The 17,972-nt window shown below is 48.0% G+C and overlaps 1 protein-coding gene across 1 annotated transcript in view; it reads right to left on the minus strand.

Annotated features, from left to right (window-relative positions):
* The window catches only part of SUZ12 (SUZ12 polycomb repressive complex 2 subunit), a 37,002-nt gene extending 19,653 nt beyond the window's left edge, over positions 1–17,349 (minus strand). The window contains exons 1-5 of the mRNA XM_073563817.1: positions 17,216–17,349; positions 7,294–7,358; positions 6,999–7,067; positions 6,861–6,910; positions 6,697–6,782 (exon numbers count right to left, since the gene is read on the minus strand). Of these exons, the coding sequence (XP_073419918.1) occupies positions 6,697–6,782; positions 6,861–6,910; positions 6,999–7,067; positions 7,294–7,328 (240 nt within the window). The 5' untranslated portion in view covers positions 7,329–7,358; positions 17,216–17,349. The remainder of the gene's footprint in view (positions 1–6,696; positions 6,783–6,860; positions 6,911–6,998; positions 7,068–7,293; positions 7,359–17,215) is intronic.
* Between the last annotated feature and the right edge of the window lie 623 nt (positions 17,350–17,972).

Below are 17,972 nucleotides of genomic sequence, written 5' to 3' on the forward strand. Positions count from 1 at the left end.
CCCATTACCAAAAGGGTGACATTAACGTAGATCACTCACCACCGCTGTCAATCGGGTACAGGATTTGGAGGCTGATCAGGGGTACGACCTATGTCCCGCCTGGAAACTGAGGAGCCTTGTGACCTTTGGTCGGGATGACTGCCACTCGAGCGGCTGCTCCTCCCAGTGTCCGATCGTCTCTGACCAGATTTAGAACTGGTAAGAGCTCCTGCAGCTGCAGCTCTTGCTTCACATACTCCTCCATGATGAGCTCTGGACATGAGCACCTCTTCTGTGGTCATCCCTCCTTTTTAAATGGGATCCACTGCGCTCGCCGCCTCCTCCGGTGCCCTTCTATGCCCTTCCGACCTCCGCCACCCCGCCGGGCTGCGCAAAGAATGCCCGCGTGAATAGTTACTACCAAGGTGCAGGCATCATCCAATAAGAGCATCAGATATGGAGGGAAATTAGCGCTGTCGGGGAAGGTTCCTAGAAATCGAATTACCGGTAAGACTAATTCTGTTTTCTCTAGTCACCTTCCATGACAGCAGTATCGGAGTATTACCAACAACTAATTTCTTAGGGAGTGTATGTAATGGGGAGAGGGGAAGGGAGGGAATTTCTGAAACTAATGACTATTGTTAATGTTTTCATTGCGATTTTTGTTCTATTGTTTTGTATCTTGAATTTGGTTAAAAAAAATTTCTTAGGGAGGGACAGCAGCCTGCAGAACGCATCTGCCAAAGGTTAAATCCCTATTAAAGTCTACTCTATAGTGCCTGGTAAATGTATGGACAGAAGACCAGGCGGCGTCTCTACCTATCTGCTCAGTAGGTGCGTCCCCTCTCTCCGCCCACAATGATGAAGGAGGAGAAAGATTCTGCGCCGAATATGCCAAACAGATATATTGCTTGATCCAATTAACAATCGTATTTTTAGCCGCCTTCTTGTCTTAGTTCCATCCTGAGAACTGAATAAATAGGATCTGGTCAATTCTCAGTTTGCTGGAGGTAATAGAGAACCACCCTGTAGATGAGAAAGACTTCATCCTTTGTATAGGAAGGGCTTGGGCAGAATGAGGGTAGCACAATATCCTAACCCCTATGGGAGTCCGAGACTACCTTAGGCTTAAAGGAGGGATCTAAACGAAGGACAACGCCATCTGTAGTGACCAATAAGTAGGGCTCCTGTACTGATAGGGTCTGCAACTCTCCTACACGTCTAGCGGTAGTGATTGCTACTAGAAAAACGGTTTTAAGGGTAAGGTTCTTTAAACTCGTGGTTGCTAGGGGTTCAAATGGATCTCGGGTGAAACTATAAGGACCAGATTTAAATCCCAGGGGGGAACGTGGCTACGAAGTCTAGGAGGAATCCTAGCTGCAGAGGTCATAAAACGTTTAACCCAGTGATGGCCAGCTAAGTCCTGATCAAAAAAGGAACGAAGAGCTGACACCTGCACTTTCAGTGTACTAGGTGTAAGCCCTTGATCTCAGGGCTGTGGAGTCGGCGCTCATTTTGGTGGAGTCGGTATAAAATGGTCCGACTCCGACTCCTAAAATATATAATAAATTGGGTACAGTAGTTCAATGCAGGATGTGCTGAATATTTTTTCATAGGAATTTTGGAAAGTTATGAAATGTCCTATAAATGACTGTTCTATTCCTGATCTAAGGCTACATTCACACACAGCGTTTTTGCTGCGTTTTTGAGGATACATTTTTCAGCTGCAAAAGCCGATCAGCTTTTGAAAAAAACTGCATCACCTGAAAGGATTTTGAGCTCATAGATAATGTTTTCAATAGCAAAAGCAGATTAGAAATCTGCTCTATATATCCATTTATCCATATCTGTCTATTCATATCTTATCTGTACCAAAAAGAATGAAAGCCGGGTAGCACAGAGACTAAAACTCCTTTTTCTTTTTTTAGCACCAGTCAGGTACACCTTATAGCTGCCCTAAAGGACGCCCAGGACAGGCATTGCTCGTCTTCAGTAACACATCAACATCAATTGATAGTTGGAATAAATAGACTGCATTCACCACATCTTGAGGTGCAGGCTTTATTTTTAAGTGTAGGGGTGTGAAGTATGAGGTTCTGCAGCAGCTGAGGTGTGCAGTATGAGATTCTGCGGAACAGTATGAGGTTCTGCCCCCCCCCCCCTAGTTTTGATCTTGGCTAAAACCGTTTCTTATAGATATGGCGAACCCTCAGGTAACCCTAAATGAAGGTCAATGGACACAGGTGGCTGAATTGAAGGAATTGCTTAATCACCTATTTACCGTGACTAAAAAATTACAAGCTGAGGATTTAACTCCTGGCATTTTCATAAGGGAGTGGAAGAACTTGCTATTTTGCCTGTCCCAAAGAGGAGGTTTAATCGCAGATGGCATTTCTGCTGCAATGAAACGGAGAGAGACACAGCTATTGGAAAATAAAGTTTTTCTGGCAGATGTTGATGTGGACCCAAGTCATCGTATATTGCTTGATGATCAACAGCTTACTAAAGGAAAAGAAGCTCTGACTGAGCTAGCAGTTAGGATGAGTGGCCTACAGGAGGACTGCCAGGCGCAAGAGGACTTGGGTCCTGACAGTGCTACTGCTGCCATATCTTCATCCTCATCAGATGAGGAGTTTGACTTAGACAAGTATTTGTATGACATGGAGCAGGCAAAGCGTTGCTGCAAGGAAAAAGATTTCACTCTGTCTCCTATAGCAGCAGATTGACCATATTTCAGCAAAATGTTTCACTTGCTCTCAAAGAAAAATTCAACCGTTCATCAAAACTGACTGTGCACGAGGCAATTCCTTTATACCCGGAAAATGTTAGAGATGTTCCCATGTGGATACGGCTTTGCCTCCAACCCAAGTTAGTGTAGAGAGGTTGTTCTCTAGCCTTAAAATTATTAGGTCAGATGTGAGGTCATCTATGAAGGAGGCAATTCTATTTCTTAGAACAAATTCATAGACTGCACAAATGTTATTTAGTATGTTTTTGTTGAAAACTGTTTTTTGCCACATACATAGTTTATTACATAGTGTTATATATATACTGTATATATATGTAATCGATATTACATATTTACAATTTATTACAGTTTTTTGTGATCTAAAGTTGTATTCTAATAAATTTATATTATGTTCTAAATATCTTAATTATTGTATCATAAAAATGATTAAGTGTCTGATGTTCACATTGTACTACAATAAATTTTACACTTAAATATAAGCAATATATGTTGGAGTCGGAGTCGTGGAGTCGGTGTTGGAGTCGCAGGTTTGGCTTACCGACTCCACAGCCCTGCTAGATCTAACCCCTTTTGAAGAAAATCTAGAATTTGCATGATGTTAGGGTGGAAGGATCAAGAGTACTCTGGAAACACCAGGATGAAAATTTCTTCCAAACCTTGCCATAGATGGTGTTGGTCACTGGCTTCCTACTCTTCTGGAGAGTATGTATTACCTCCTCTGAGAGCCCTTTAGCTTTTAGGATCCTCGCTTCAGTAGCCAGGCCACAAGGTTCAATCTGCGCAGGTTCAGGTGTAGCAAAGGGCCCTGGTGATGGAGGTCGACCTTCTGGGGTAGAAGTAGGGGATCCTCCTGAGCCATGTCTATCAAAGTGCCGTACCAGCTTCTTCCCGGCCACATGGAAGCAATTAAAATCGTGGTGACCCGGTCTGAACAAATTTTCTGCAGAGTTCTTCTTGAAAAAGGATTGGTGGGAAGGTGTAGGCCAGGTTGAACTCCTAAGGATGAGAAAAGGCGTCTATGCCTTGCGCTCTGTCCGTGGGGCTGAGGGAAAAGAACGTCTTCACCTTTGCGTTCCGGCCATTGGCAAACAGGTCTACATCTGGACTACCCCACCTTGATACCAGGGACAAAAAGACCGCTTGGTCCAGGCACCAGTCTACTGGATGGATGTCTCTCCTGCTGAGGAAATCCGCCTGGATGTTGTCGGATCCCTTTAGGTGTATTACTGTGATGGACAACAGATGTCTTTCCGCCCAAGAAAAAATCCTTGCAACGATTGACTTCAAACAGGCGTATTTGATGCCTCCCTGGTGCCGGAGGTAGGCTACTGTGGCCTTGTTGTCGGAAAAGACACGCACACTGTGACATTCAATGAGAGTGGATGCGGCTTTCAACGCTTCCTCCACTGCCTTCAGTTTCCGCAGATTTGAGGAGCTGGATCTGATGTCTGCGGTCCACAACCCCTGGAAGTGAGACCTCTCCACCACGACTCCCCAGGCTCTCCCACTGGCGTCCGAAGTGATTATCTTCAGGGGAAGTTGGTCCCAGCTGACTCCTCACAGAAGGTTTCGGTAGTCTAGCCACCGTGAAAGACAAGCCTTCACATGACCGGGAAGGGAAACTTTTGGTCAGCGCTTCTGGGTGCTTTCTTGTGGACAACAGGACATGAGACTGAAGGAATTGTGTATGGGCCTGAGCCCAGGATACTGCCTGGATTGCATGACGTCAGTGATCCCAGGATAGACATTGAGTCTCTCAGGGTAGGAGCATTCTGGTTTCTGAACCAGGAGAAACATCTCATCCTGCACAGAGTATCTCACTTCCGCCTCCTCAACACCCATGGTGCCCCTCACCATGCTTATCAATTCTTCCATATCCTAGGAAAAGAAATAATATTTTTTATTATCAGACTTGGGGGTGGAAGTGGAACCCTCATCCTCCCAAATATCCTCCGAACCAGAGGTACGGACCTTGCCCAAGTCTGAATCAGATTCCACAGGTGCCCTCCTCCTTCTTTTAGGAGGAGGGGGATGCTGTATTGGGTTTTGGGAAAGGGCCATCATAGAGGATTGAACCTCATGTTTAATGAGAGTTTTGATGCTTTCCAGTAGGGAGGGCTGTTCGGCACACAATACATCATCTGTTCAGGGCTGGCAAAGTTTTTGTATGACGAGGGAAGCCTGGAAGAACATATACCACACCTGCAGCCGGGCACCTTATCCTTTTTAGGGGCAGGGACCTAGTCTCCCTAAAAGAGAGAGAGAAAGGTACACCAAGACACCCATGGACTATAAACTGGACAACAAGGGACCTTCATTCACTACTCACAGTAGGCAGGTGAACGCTGGGCTCTACAGAAGCAGGCAGGGAGGGTTTGTCGCAGTCCATTTCGTCAGTCCGTCACCAGTCACAGACGATAGGCTTTACCTGGAGGCATCCCCCAACCAGGATTTATGTAATCGAGGTCTCAGCATCGAATTTTGTGTTCCTCCTCCACCAAGTTGTCTGGGAAGGGGGAGCCCGAAGGCGGACGCCCCAATCATGCCAGCAGCCCCGGAGTCGCCCAGTACCAGCATGGAATGCACCAGGAAGTAAACCGGAAGTTAGGGCCGACGTCACTTCCAGTGCGCAGGGGTCTCCGAAAACAGCTGGCATGAGGGGAGGAAGACGCTAGGGAGCTACGAGAGGACTCCAGCCGCACATCACCACCCACTTTACCCCCCGAGGAGGGGCGGGAAAGGGGGTCCCGAGTCGCACGAGGATCGTGGAGACGGGAGCAGCCACCAGAGGAGGGCGGAGACACCGACCTTGGCTGTCCGGCATTGAGAAGGTAACGTGGGGTGCTCCAGATCACCGGCCACGGCAGTACCATCAGGAAGCTCTTCATGCTCCATAGGGGACAGGAAAAAACACTGGCGATTGTAGGAAGGGGAGGGGTATTTAACCTCTTCTGTGTTTCCTGTCCCGCATTATGGGAGGGAGACATCCTCCGATGCTGCTGTCATGGAAAGTGACTGGAGAAAAAAGCCTTCTGCAGGCAGGTGTCGGCCATGGCACCCGGTCTGCAGCAAAATAATACATTTTATTCAAGCTATTCAGCTAGAGCAAAAAAAAACAAAAAACCTTAATTTGAAAATATCGCCCGCCGTGCCTGTGCAGTAGCGGCGCATCTTACTGGAGAAGAAAAAAGAAATGCCTCCTCCAAGATGGCGCCGCACGCACAAGCGCAGTAGCAGCTATCTGACCACCACTACATCGATAGCAGCTACGGCGCAGGCGCGGCGGGCGACATTTTCAAATTGTTTTTTTCTTTGCTCTAGCTGAGTAACTTGAATAAAACGTATTACTGGCACATAGAACATGCGATTTTGCTACAAACCAGGTGCCATGGCTGTTTGTTTTTTTTTTTTACGTATGTACAGATATTCATTATGCAAACTAGGGGGCAGGTCAGTGAGGGATCAGTGACCAGTCAGCATTATGAATAGCTAATCAGAGCACCACACACCCCATCCCCGCCTTAGGGCCCGAGAATCTAACACAAAACTGAAAATAAAGATTAAAGTATAATGGTGCCGACCTGACATTGTGTGTAGGTTACTGTGCACAATCCTGCTGACAGATTCCCTTTAAGAGGGGACAGGAGCATTGGCAAACAGCCGGTGGAGAGGGGACGAGAGTGGAGGGGACGAGAGTGTCGGCGACCACCAGTGGCGGGGAGGGGACTGGAGCATTGGCGAACAGCCCAGCGGGTGGGAACCAAGGCGACTGAGCGAAAAGAACAGGATGATGCCAAGTGGGGGAAACCAAGGCCAAGAGGGAGGAGAGGGAAGGGCGTCCAAAGAGACAGGCCGAGGAAGAGAGGACCAAGGCGACAGGTCGAGCAAGAAGAACAGGATGGTGCCGAGAAAGGGGGACCAAGGCAGCCAAGGAGTCCACATGTGGGGAGTAATGAAGGATCGCTTACCTTACGCTTCTTGTGGCACACCTTCACAAGCAGGACCTCCAGAGTTACAGAGTTTTGTTCATTCTCAGAGTTTAGAGATGGCTTATCTGAGGGAGATACAGTAGCAGTCAGCTCCATGCTTTGGGACCCCACACTTCCCACAAGACCGTGCGTCTCACACTTACCACTTTTATGGAAGAAGCCGGTGAACGTGAGCTGCAGGTGAGCAGAGACACTGGAGGGGAAAGAACAAGGTATCAGGACACAGCCATAGCACCACAAGCCAGAAAGCACAGCGGTCGTATCATCAGTCGGCAGCTTACCTGTCCGTCTCGTGCTCGCCCCGCATTTTCTCCACCTTTGAGAGCAGGTCATTTACTTTAAAGGTTTTCCTGAAAGACGGAAAAAAGACAAGTGATCAGACGGGTGACATCTACGGGTGACATCCACAGTATGAGGAGAACAGGATCTACCACGGTGTTTAGGGAGCGAAGGAGCGTAATGTGTGTAACAGAGGAGCAGACGGGTCTAGAGCTCGGGGGGGATTATGTGACATAGGAGAAATGCACCCGGCCGCACTCATGTAACCGGAGAGCAACAACAAGCCACGCTCATTACCTTCTGGAGTTTGATCGGGAGTTACGGTGAGACATATAGGTGAGCGTCCGATGCAGAAAGATAGGCTGCGGGGAAAAGGACACAAAGAAACATAGAATTACTGCGGGACAGAGGTCAAAATGCTGATGCTGCTCCCTATAGAGGAGACACAGTCATCACTACATCTACGGCGCCCCCTATGAGACAGTCATCACTACATATACAGCGCCCCCTATAGAGGAGAGTCATCACTACATATACGTCACCCCTATAGAGGAGACACCGTCATCACCACACATACGGCGCCCCCTATAGAGGAGACACCGTCATCACTACATCTACGGCGCCCCCTATAGAGGAGACACCATCACTACATCTACGGCGCCCCCTATAAAGGAGACACGTCATCACCACATATACAGCACCCCCTATAGAGGAGACACCATCATCACTACATATACGGCGGCCCCTATGAGACAGTCATCACTACATATACAGCGCCCCCTATAGAGGAGACACCGTCATCACCACATATACGGCGCCCCCTATAGAGGAGACACCGTCATCACCACACATACGGCGCCCCCTATAGAGGAGACACAGTCATCACCACATATACAGCACCCCCTATAGAGGAGTCATCACTACATATACGTCACCCCTATAGAGGAGACACGTCATCACCACATATACGGCGTCCCCTATAGAGGAGACACCGTCATCACCACACATACGGCGCCCCCTATAGAGGAGACACAGTCATCACCACATATACGGCGCCCCCTATAGAGTCATCACTACATATACGTCACCCCTATAGAGGAGACACGTCATCACCACATATACGGCGTCCCCTATAGAGGAGACACCGTCATCACCACACATACGGCGCCCCCTATAGAGGAGACACAGTCATCACCACATATACAGAACCCCCTATAGAGACAGTCATCACTACATATACAGCACCCCCTATAGAGGAGACACCATCATCACTACATATACGGCGGCCCCTATGAGACAGTCATCACTACATATACAGCGCCCCCTATAGAGGAGACACCGTCATCACCACATATACGGCGCCCCCTATAGAGGAGAGTCATCACTACATATACGTCACCCCCATAGAGGAGACACCGTCATCACTACACATACGGCGCCCCCTATAGAGGAGACACAGTCATCACCACATATACAGCACCCCCTATAGAGACAGTCATCACTACATATACAGCGCCCAACTATAGAGGAGACACCGTCATCACTACATATACAGCGCCCAACTATAGAGGAGACACCGTCATCACTACATATATGGCGGCCCCTATGAGACAGTCATCACTACACATACAGCGCCCCCTATAGAGGAGACATCGTCATTACTACATATACGGCACCTCCTATAGAGGAGACATCGTCATTACCACATACACTCACTGGCCACTTTATTAGGTACACCTGTCCAACTGTGTGTTAAGACTTAATTTCTAATCAGCCAATCACATGGCGGCAACTCAGTGCATTTAGGCATGTAGACATGGTCAAGACAATCTCCTGCAGTTCAAACCGAGCATCAGTATGGGGAAGAAAGGTGATTTGAGTGCCTTTGAACGTGGCATGATTGTTGGTGCCAGAAGGGGTGGTCTGAGAATTTCAGAAACTGCTGATCTACTGGGATTTTCACGCACAACCATCTCTAGGGTTTACAGAGAATGGTCCGAAAAAGAAAAAAAATCCAGTGAGCGGCAGTTCTGTGGCCGGAAATGCCATGTTGATGCCAGAGGTCAGAGGAGAATGGGCAGACTGGTTCGAGCTGATAGAAAGGCAACAGTGACTCAAATTGCCACCCGTTACAACCAAGGTAGGCAGAAGAGCATCTCTGAACGCACAGTGCGTCGAACTTTGAGGCAGATGGGCTACAGCAGCAGAAGACCACACTGGGTACCACTCCTCTCAGCTAAGAACAGGCATCTGATGGCTACTTTCAGCAGGATAATGCGCCATGTCATAAAGCTCGAATCATCTCAGATTGGTTTCTTGAACATGACAATGAGTTCACTGTACTCAAATGGCCTCCTCAGTCACCAGATCTCAATCCAATAGAGCATCTTTGGGATGTGGTGGAACGGGAGATTCGCATCAGGGATGTGCAGCCGACAAATCTGCGCCAACTGTGTGATGCCATCATGTCAATATGGTCCAAAATCTCTGAGGAAGGCTTCCAGCACCTTGTTGAATCTCTGCCACGAAGAATTGAGGCAGTTCTGAAGGCAAAAGGGGGTCCAACCCGTTACTAGCATGGTGTACCTAATAAAGTGGCCAGTGAGTGTATATGGTGCCCCCTATAGAGGAGACATAGTAATCACCACATATACGGTGCCCCCTATAGAGGAGTCATCACTACATATATGTCACCCCTATAGAGGAGACACGTCATCACCACATATACGGCGTCCCCTATAGAGGAGACACCGCCATCACTACACATACAGCGCCCCCTATAGAGGAGACATCGTCATTACTACATATACGGCACCTCCTATAGAGGAGACATCGTCATTACCACATATATGGTGCCCCCTATAGAGGAGACATAGTCATCACCACATATACGGTGCCCCCTATAGAGGAGTCATCACTACACATATGGCGCCCCCAATAGAGAAGACACCGTCATCACTACACATATGGCGCTCCCTATAGAGGAGACACAGTCATCACTACACATATGGTGCCCCCTATAGAGGAGACACCATCACTACATATACTGCGCCCCCTATAGAGGAGACACCGTCATCACCACACATACAGCGCCCCTATAGAGGAGACACAGTCATTACTACACATACAGCGCCCCCTAAAGAGGAGACACCGTCATCACTACACATACGGCGCCCCCTATGGAGACACCGTCATCACTACACATACAGCCCCCTATAGAGACCCAGTCATCACAACATATACGGTGCCCCCTATAGAGGATACACCCTCATCACTGCATATACAGAGCCCCTATAGAGAGACAGCCATCACTACATATACGGCACCCCCTATAGAGGAGACACCGTCATCACTACATATACAGCGCCCTCTATAGAGAAGACACCATCACTACATACAATGCCCCCTATAGAGCAGACACCGCCATCACTACATATACAGTGCCCCCTATAGAGAAGACACATCATCACTACATATACAGCGCCATCACTACACATATGGCCCCCTATAGAGAAGACACTGTCATCACTACACATATGGGGCCCCTATAGAGGAGACACAGTCATCACTACACATACAGCGCCCCCTATAGAGGAGACAGTCATCACTACACATACAGCACCCCCTATAGAGGATACAGTAATCACTACATATACGGCGCCCCCTATAGAGGAGACACAATCACTACATATACAGCACCCCCTATAGAGACACCATCATCACTACATATGCAGCACCCCCTATAGAGACAGTCCTCGCTACATATACAGCACCACTATAGAGGATACACCATCATGACTACATATACGGCACCCCCTATAGAGGAGACACAGTCATCACCTCATATACGACGCCCCCTATAGCGGAGACACCGTCATCACCACACATACGGCACCCCCTATAGAGGAGACATCGTCATTACCACATATATGGCGCCCCTCTAGAGGAGACAGTCATCACTACATATACGGCTCCCCCTATAGAGAAGACACCATCATTACTACATATTCAGCACCCCCTATAGAGGAGACACCGTCATTAATACATATACAGCGCCCCTATAAAGGAGACACCGTCATCACCACATATACGGCGCGCCCCCTAGGGAAGACAGTCATCAGTACACATACAGCGCCCCCTATAGAGACACAGTCATCACTACACATACTGCACCCCCTATAGAGGAGACAGTCATCACTACATATACGGCACCCCCTATAGAGAAGACACCATCACTACATACAATGCCCCCTATAGAGGAGACACCGTCATCACTACACATACGGTGCCCCCTATGAGACAGTCATCACTACATATACAGCGCCCCCTATAGAGAAGACACCATCACTACATGCAATGCCCCCTATAGAGGAGACACCGTCATCACTACATATACAGTGCCCCCTATAGAGAAGACACCATCACTACATACAATGCCCACTATAGAGCAGACACAGCCATCACTACATATACGGTACCCCCCATAGAAAAGACACCATCATCACTACATATACAGCGCCCCCTATAGAGACACCGCCATCACTACACATATGGCGCTCCCTATAGAGGAGACACAGTCATCACTACACATATGGTGCCCCCTATAGAGGAGACACAGTCATCACTACATATATGGAGCCCCCTATAGAGGAGACACCATCACTACATATACGGCGCCCCCTATAGAGGAGACACCGTCATCACCACACATACAGCGCCCCTATAGAGGAGACAGTCATTACTACACATACAGCGCCCCCTATATAGGAGACACCGTCATCACTACACATATGGTGCCCCCTATGGAGACACCGTCATCACTACACATACAGCCCCCTATAGAGACCCAGTCATCACCACATATACGGTGCCCCTATAGAGGATACACCCTCATCACTACATATACAGCGTCCCCTATAGAGACACAGCCATCACTACATATGCGACGCCCCCTATAGCGGAGACACCGTCATCACCACACATACGGCACCCCCTATAGAGGAGACATCGTCATTACCACATATATGGCGCCCCTCTAGAGGAGACAGTCATCACTACATATACGGCTCCCCCTATAGAGAAGACACCATCATTACTACATATTCAGCACCCCCTATAGAGGAGACAGTCATCACTACACATACAGCACCCCCTATAGAGGATACAGTAATCACTACATATACGGTGCCCCCTATAGAGGAGACACAATCACTACATATACAGCACCCCCTATAGAGACACCATCATCACTACATATGCAGCACCCCCTATAGAGACAGTCCTCACTACACATACAGCACCACTATAGAGGATACACCATCATGACTACATATACAGGACCCCCTACAGAGGAGACACCATCATCACTACATATACAGCGCCTCCTATAGAGACAGTCATCACTACATATACAGCGCCCCCTACAGAGGAGACACCATCATCACTACATATACAGCGCCCCCTACAGAGGAGACACCATCATCACTACATATACAGCGCCCCCTACAGAGACAGTCATCACTACATATGCAGCACCCTCTACAGAGGAGACCCCATCATCACTACATATGCAGCACCCCCTATAAAGACAGTCATCACTACACATACAGCGCCCCCTACAGAGGAGACACCATCACTACATATACAACGCCCCCTATAGAGACAGTCATCACTACACATACAGCACCACTATAGAGGATACACCATCATGACTACATATACGGCACCCCCTATAGAGGAGACACAGTCATCACCACATATACGACGCCCCCTATAGCGGAGACACCGTCATCACCACACATACGGCACCCCCTATAGAGGAGACATCGTCATTACCACATATATGGCGCCCCTCTAAAGGAGACAGTCATCACTACATATACGGCTCCCCCTATAGAGAAGACACCATCATTACTACATATACAGCGCCCCTATAAAGGAGACACCGTCATCACCACATATACGGCGCGCCCCCTAGGGAAGACAGTCATCAGTACACTTACAGCGCCCCCTATAGAGACACAGTCATCACTACACATACTGCAACCCCTAGAGGAGACAGTCATCACTACATATACGGCGCCCCCTATGAGACAGTCATCACTACATATACAGCGCCCCCTATAGAGAAGACACCATCACTACATACAATGCCCCCTATAGAGGAGACACCGTCATCACTACACATACGGTGCCCCCTATGAGACAGTCATCACTACGTATACAGCGCCCCCTATAGAGAAGACACATCACTACATGTAATGCCCCCTATAGAGGAGACACCGTCATCACTACATATACAGCACCCCCTATAGAGAAGACACCATCACTACATACAATGCCCCCTATAGAGGAGACACCGTCATCACTACACATACGGTGCCCCCTATGAGACAGTCATCACTACATATACAGTGCCCCCTATAGAGAAGACACCATCACTACATGCAATGCCCCCTATAGAGGAGACACGTCATCTCTACATATACAGTGCCCCCTATAGAGAAGACACATCACTACATTCAATGCCCCTATAGAGCAGACACCGCCATCACTACATATACTGTGCCCCCTATAGAGAAGACACATCATCACTACATATACAGCGCCCCCTATAGAGACACCGCCATCACTACACATATGGCCCCCTATAGAGAAGACACTGTCATCACTACACATATGGGGCCCCCTATAGAGGAGATAGTCATCACTACACATACAGCGCCCCTATAGAGGAGACACAGTCATCACTACACATACAGCGCCCCCTATAGAGGAGACAGTAATCACTACATATACGGCGCCCCCTATAGAGGAGACACAATCACTACATATACAGCACCCCCTATAGAGGAGACACAATCACTACATATACAGCACCCCCTAGAGACACCATCATCACTACATATGCAGCACCCCCTATAGAGACAGTCCTCACTACACATACAGCGCCCCCTACAGAGAAGACACCATCATCACTACATATACAGCGCCCCCTATAGAGACAGTCATCACTACATATACAGCGCCCCCTACAGAGGAGACAGTCATCACTACACATATGGCGCCCCTATAGAGGAGACACAGTCATCACTACACATACAGCGCCCCCTATAGAGGAGACAGACATCACTACACATACAGCACCACCTATATAGGATACAGTAATCACTACATATACGGCGCCCCCTATAGAGGAGACACAATCACTACATATACAGCACCCCCTAGAGACACCATCACTACATATGCAGCACCCCCTATAGAGACAGTCCTCACTACACATACAGCGCCCCCTACAGAGGAGACACCATCACTACATATGCAGCACCCCCTATAGAGACAGTCATCACTACACATACAGCGCCCCCTACAGAGGAGACACCATCATCACTACATATACAGCGCCCCCTATAGAGACAGTCATCACTACATATACAGCGCCCCCTACAGAGGAGACACCATCATCACTACATATACAGCGCCCCCTATAGAGACAGTCATCACTACATATACAGCGCCCCCTATAGAGGAGACAGTCATCACTACACATACGGCGCCCTATAGAGGAGACACAGTCATCACTACACATACAGCGCCCCCTATAGAGGAGACAGTCATCACTACACATACAGCACCCCCTATAGAGGATACAGTAATCACTACATATACGGCGCCCCCTATAGAGGAGACACAATCACTACATATACAGCACCCCCTATAGAGACACCATCATCACTACATATGCAGCACCCCCTATAGAGACAGTCCTCACTACACATACAGCGCCCCCTACAGAGAAGACACCATCACTACATATGCAGCACCCCCTATAGAGACAGTCATCACTACACATACAGCGCCCCCTACAGAGGAGACACCATCATCACTACATATACAGCGCCCCCTATAGAGACAGTCATCACTACATATACAGCGCCCCCTACAGAGGAGACACCATCATCACTACATATACAGCGCCCCCTATAGAGACAGCCATCACTACATATGCAGCACCCTCTACAGAGGAGACACCATCATCATCACTACATATGCAGCACACCCTATAAAGACAGTCATCACTACACATACAGAGCCCCCTACAGAGGAGACACCATCACTACATATACAACGCCCCCTATAGAGACAGTCATCACTACACATACAGCACCACTATAGAGGATACACCATCATGACTACATATGCAGCACCCCCTATAGACAGTCCTTACTACACATACAGCGCCCCCTACAGAGAAGACACCATCATCACTACATATGCAGCACCCCTATAGAGACAGTCATCACTACATATACAGCACCCCCTATAGAGGAGACACCATCATCACTACATATGCAGCACCCACTATAGAGACACAGTCATCACTACACATACAGCGCCCGCTACAGGAGACACCATCATCACTACATATACAGCGCCCCCTATAGAGACAGTCATCACTACATATACAGCACCACTATAGAGGATACACCATCATGACTACATATACAGCACCCCCTACAGAGGAGACACCATCATCACTACATATACAGCACCCCCTATAGAGGAGACACCATCATCACTACATATACAGCACCCCCTATAGAGACAGTCATCACTACACATACAGCACCACTATAGAGGAGACACCATCATCACAACATATGCAGCACCCCCTACAGAGGAGACACCGTCATCACTACATATACAGCGCCCCCTATAGAAGATACACCATCATGACTACATATGCAGCACCCCCTACAGAGGAGACACCATCATCACTACATATACAGCACCCCCTATAGAGGAGACACCATCATCACTACATATACAGCACCCCCTATAGAGACAGTCATCACTACACATACAGCACCACTATAGAGGAGACACCATCATCACAACATATGCAGCACCCCCTACAGAGGAGACACCGTCATCACTACATATACAGCGCCCCCTATAGAAGATACACCATCATCACTACATATACAGCACCCCCTATAGAGGAGACACCATCATCACTACATATACAGCACCCCCTATAGAGACAGTCATCACTACACATACAGCACCACTATAGAGGAGACACCATCATCACAACATATGCAGCACCCCCTACAGAGGAGACCCCATCATCACTACATATACAGCGCCCCCTATAGAAGATACACCATCATGACTACATATACAGCACCTCCTATAGAGAGTCATCACTACACATACAGCGCCCCCTACAGAGGAGACACCATCATGACTATATACAGCACCCCCTACAGAGGAGACACCATCATCACTACATATGCAGCACCCCCTATAGAGACAGTCATGACTACATATACAGCGCCCCCTATAGAGACAGTCATCACTACACATACAGCACCACTATAGAGGATACACCATCATCACTACATATACAGCACCCCCTATAGAGGAGACACATCATCACTACATATACAGCGCCCCCTATAGAGGAGACACCATCATGACTACATATACAGCACCCCCTATAGAGGAGACACCATCATCACTACATATACAGCGCCCCCTATAGAGGAGACACCATCATGACTACATATACAGCACCCCCTATAGAGGAGACACCATCATCACTACATATACAGCGCCCCCTATAGACAGTCATCACTACTTACAGCACCACTATAGAGACAGCCATTAATACATATACAGCGCCCCCTATATAGGAGACACAGTCATCACTACATACAGCACCCCTATAGAGGAGACACCATCATGACTACATATACAGCACCTCTATAGAGACAGTCATCACTACATATACAGCACCCCCTATAGAGACACCATCATCACTACATATACAGCACCCCCTATAGAGGAAACACATTCATCACTATATATACAGCGCCCTCTACAGAGGAGACACAATCATCATGACATACAGTGTCCCCTATAGAGACAGTCATCACTACATATACAGCGCCCCCTATAGAGGAGACACAATCACCACTACATATACAGCGCCCTCTTCATTACATACACAGTGCTCCCTATGGAGGAGACACAGTAATCCGTACACAGCGCCGCCTTTGGAGGAGACAGTCATTACATATAATACACAGCGCTCACATTATAGAGGAATGGTGTCCCTATGGATTGACATTAACAAAACAATAGGAGTCTATATAACAACTACGGGTCCCCACTGTACAGAGAACTGTCGGGGACAAGCACCGATACTCACTGCAATCAGATTTCTGGTCCGTAAAAACCGATAGATCTGGGTGGGTTCTGGAATAAGAATAGAACAAGATGTATCAAGTCAATATGTATACATACCTGTCCTGTGCCCCCCACAAACACATATCATCTATCTCCGATCCTCACAAGATCTTCTCTACTCTCATCTACCTCCAATCCTCACAAGATCTCCTTTTCTACTCTCCTCATCTACCTCCAATCCTCACATCTCCTACTCTACTCATCTACCTCCGATCCTCACATCTCCTACTCTACTCTCCTCATCTACCACCAATCCTCATATCTCCTTCTCTACTGTCCTCATCTACCTCCGATCCTCACAACATCTCATCTACCACCAATCCTCACATCTCCATCTATACTCTCATCTACCTCCGATCCTCACAAGATCTCCCTCTCCCATTCCCCACATCAACCTCCGATCCTCACAAGATCTCATTCTCTACTCTCCTCATCTACCACCAATCCTCACATCTCCTTCTCTACTCTCCTCATCTACCTTCGATCCTCATCTCCTTCTCTACTCTCCTCATCTACCTCCGATCCTCACAAGATCTCCTTCTCTACACTCCTCATCTACCTTCGATCCTCACAACTTCTGTACTCTCAACATCTACCTCCGATCCTTACATCTACTTCTCTATTAATCTACCACCGATCCTCAAGATGTCCCTCTATTCCTCTCATCTACCTCCAGATCTCCCTCTCTACTCTCCTCATCTACCTCTGATCCTCACATC

This window comes from Dendrobates tinctorius, unplaced genomic scaffold (genome assembly GCF_039654945.1).
Source record: "Dendrobates tinctorius isolate UK_male_01 unplaced genomic scaffold, ASM3965494v1 ptg000399l, whole genome shotgun sequence".
Classification (NCBI taxonomy): Eukaryota; Metazoa; Chordata; class Amphibia; order Anura; family Dendrobatidae; genus Dendrobates; species Dendrobates tinctorius.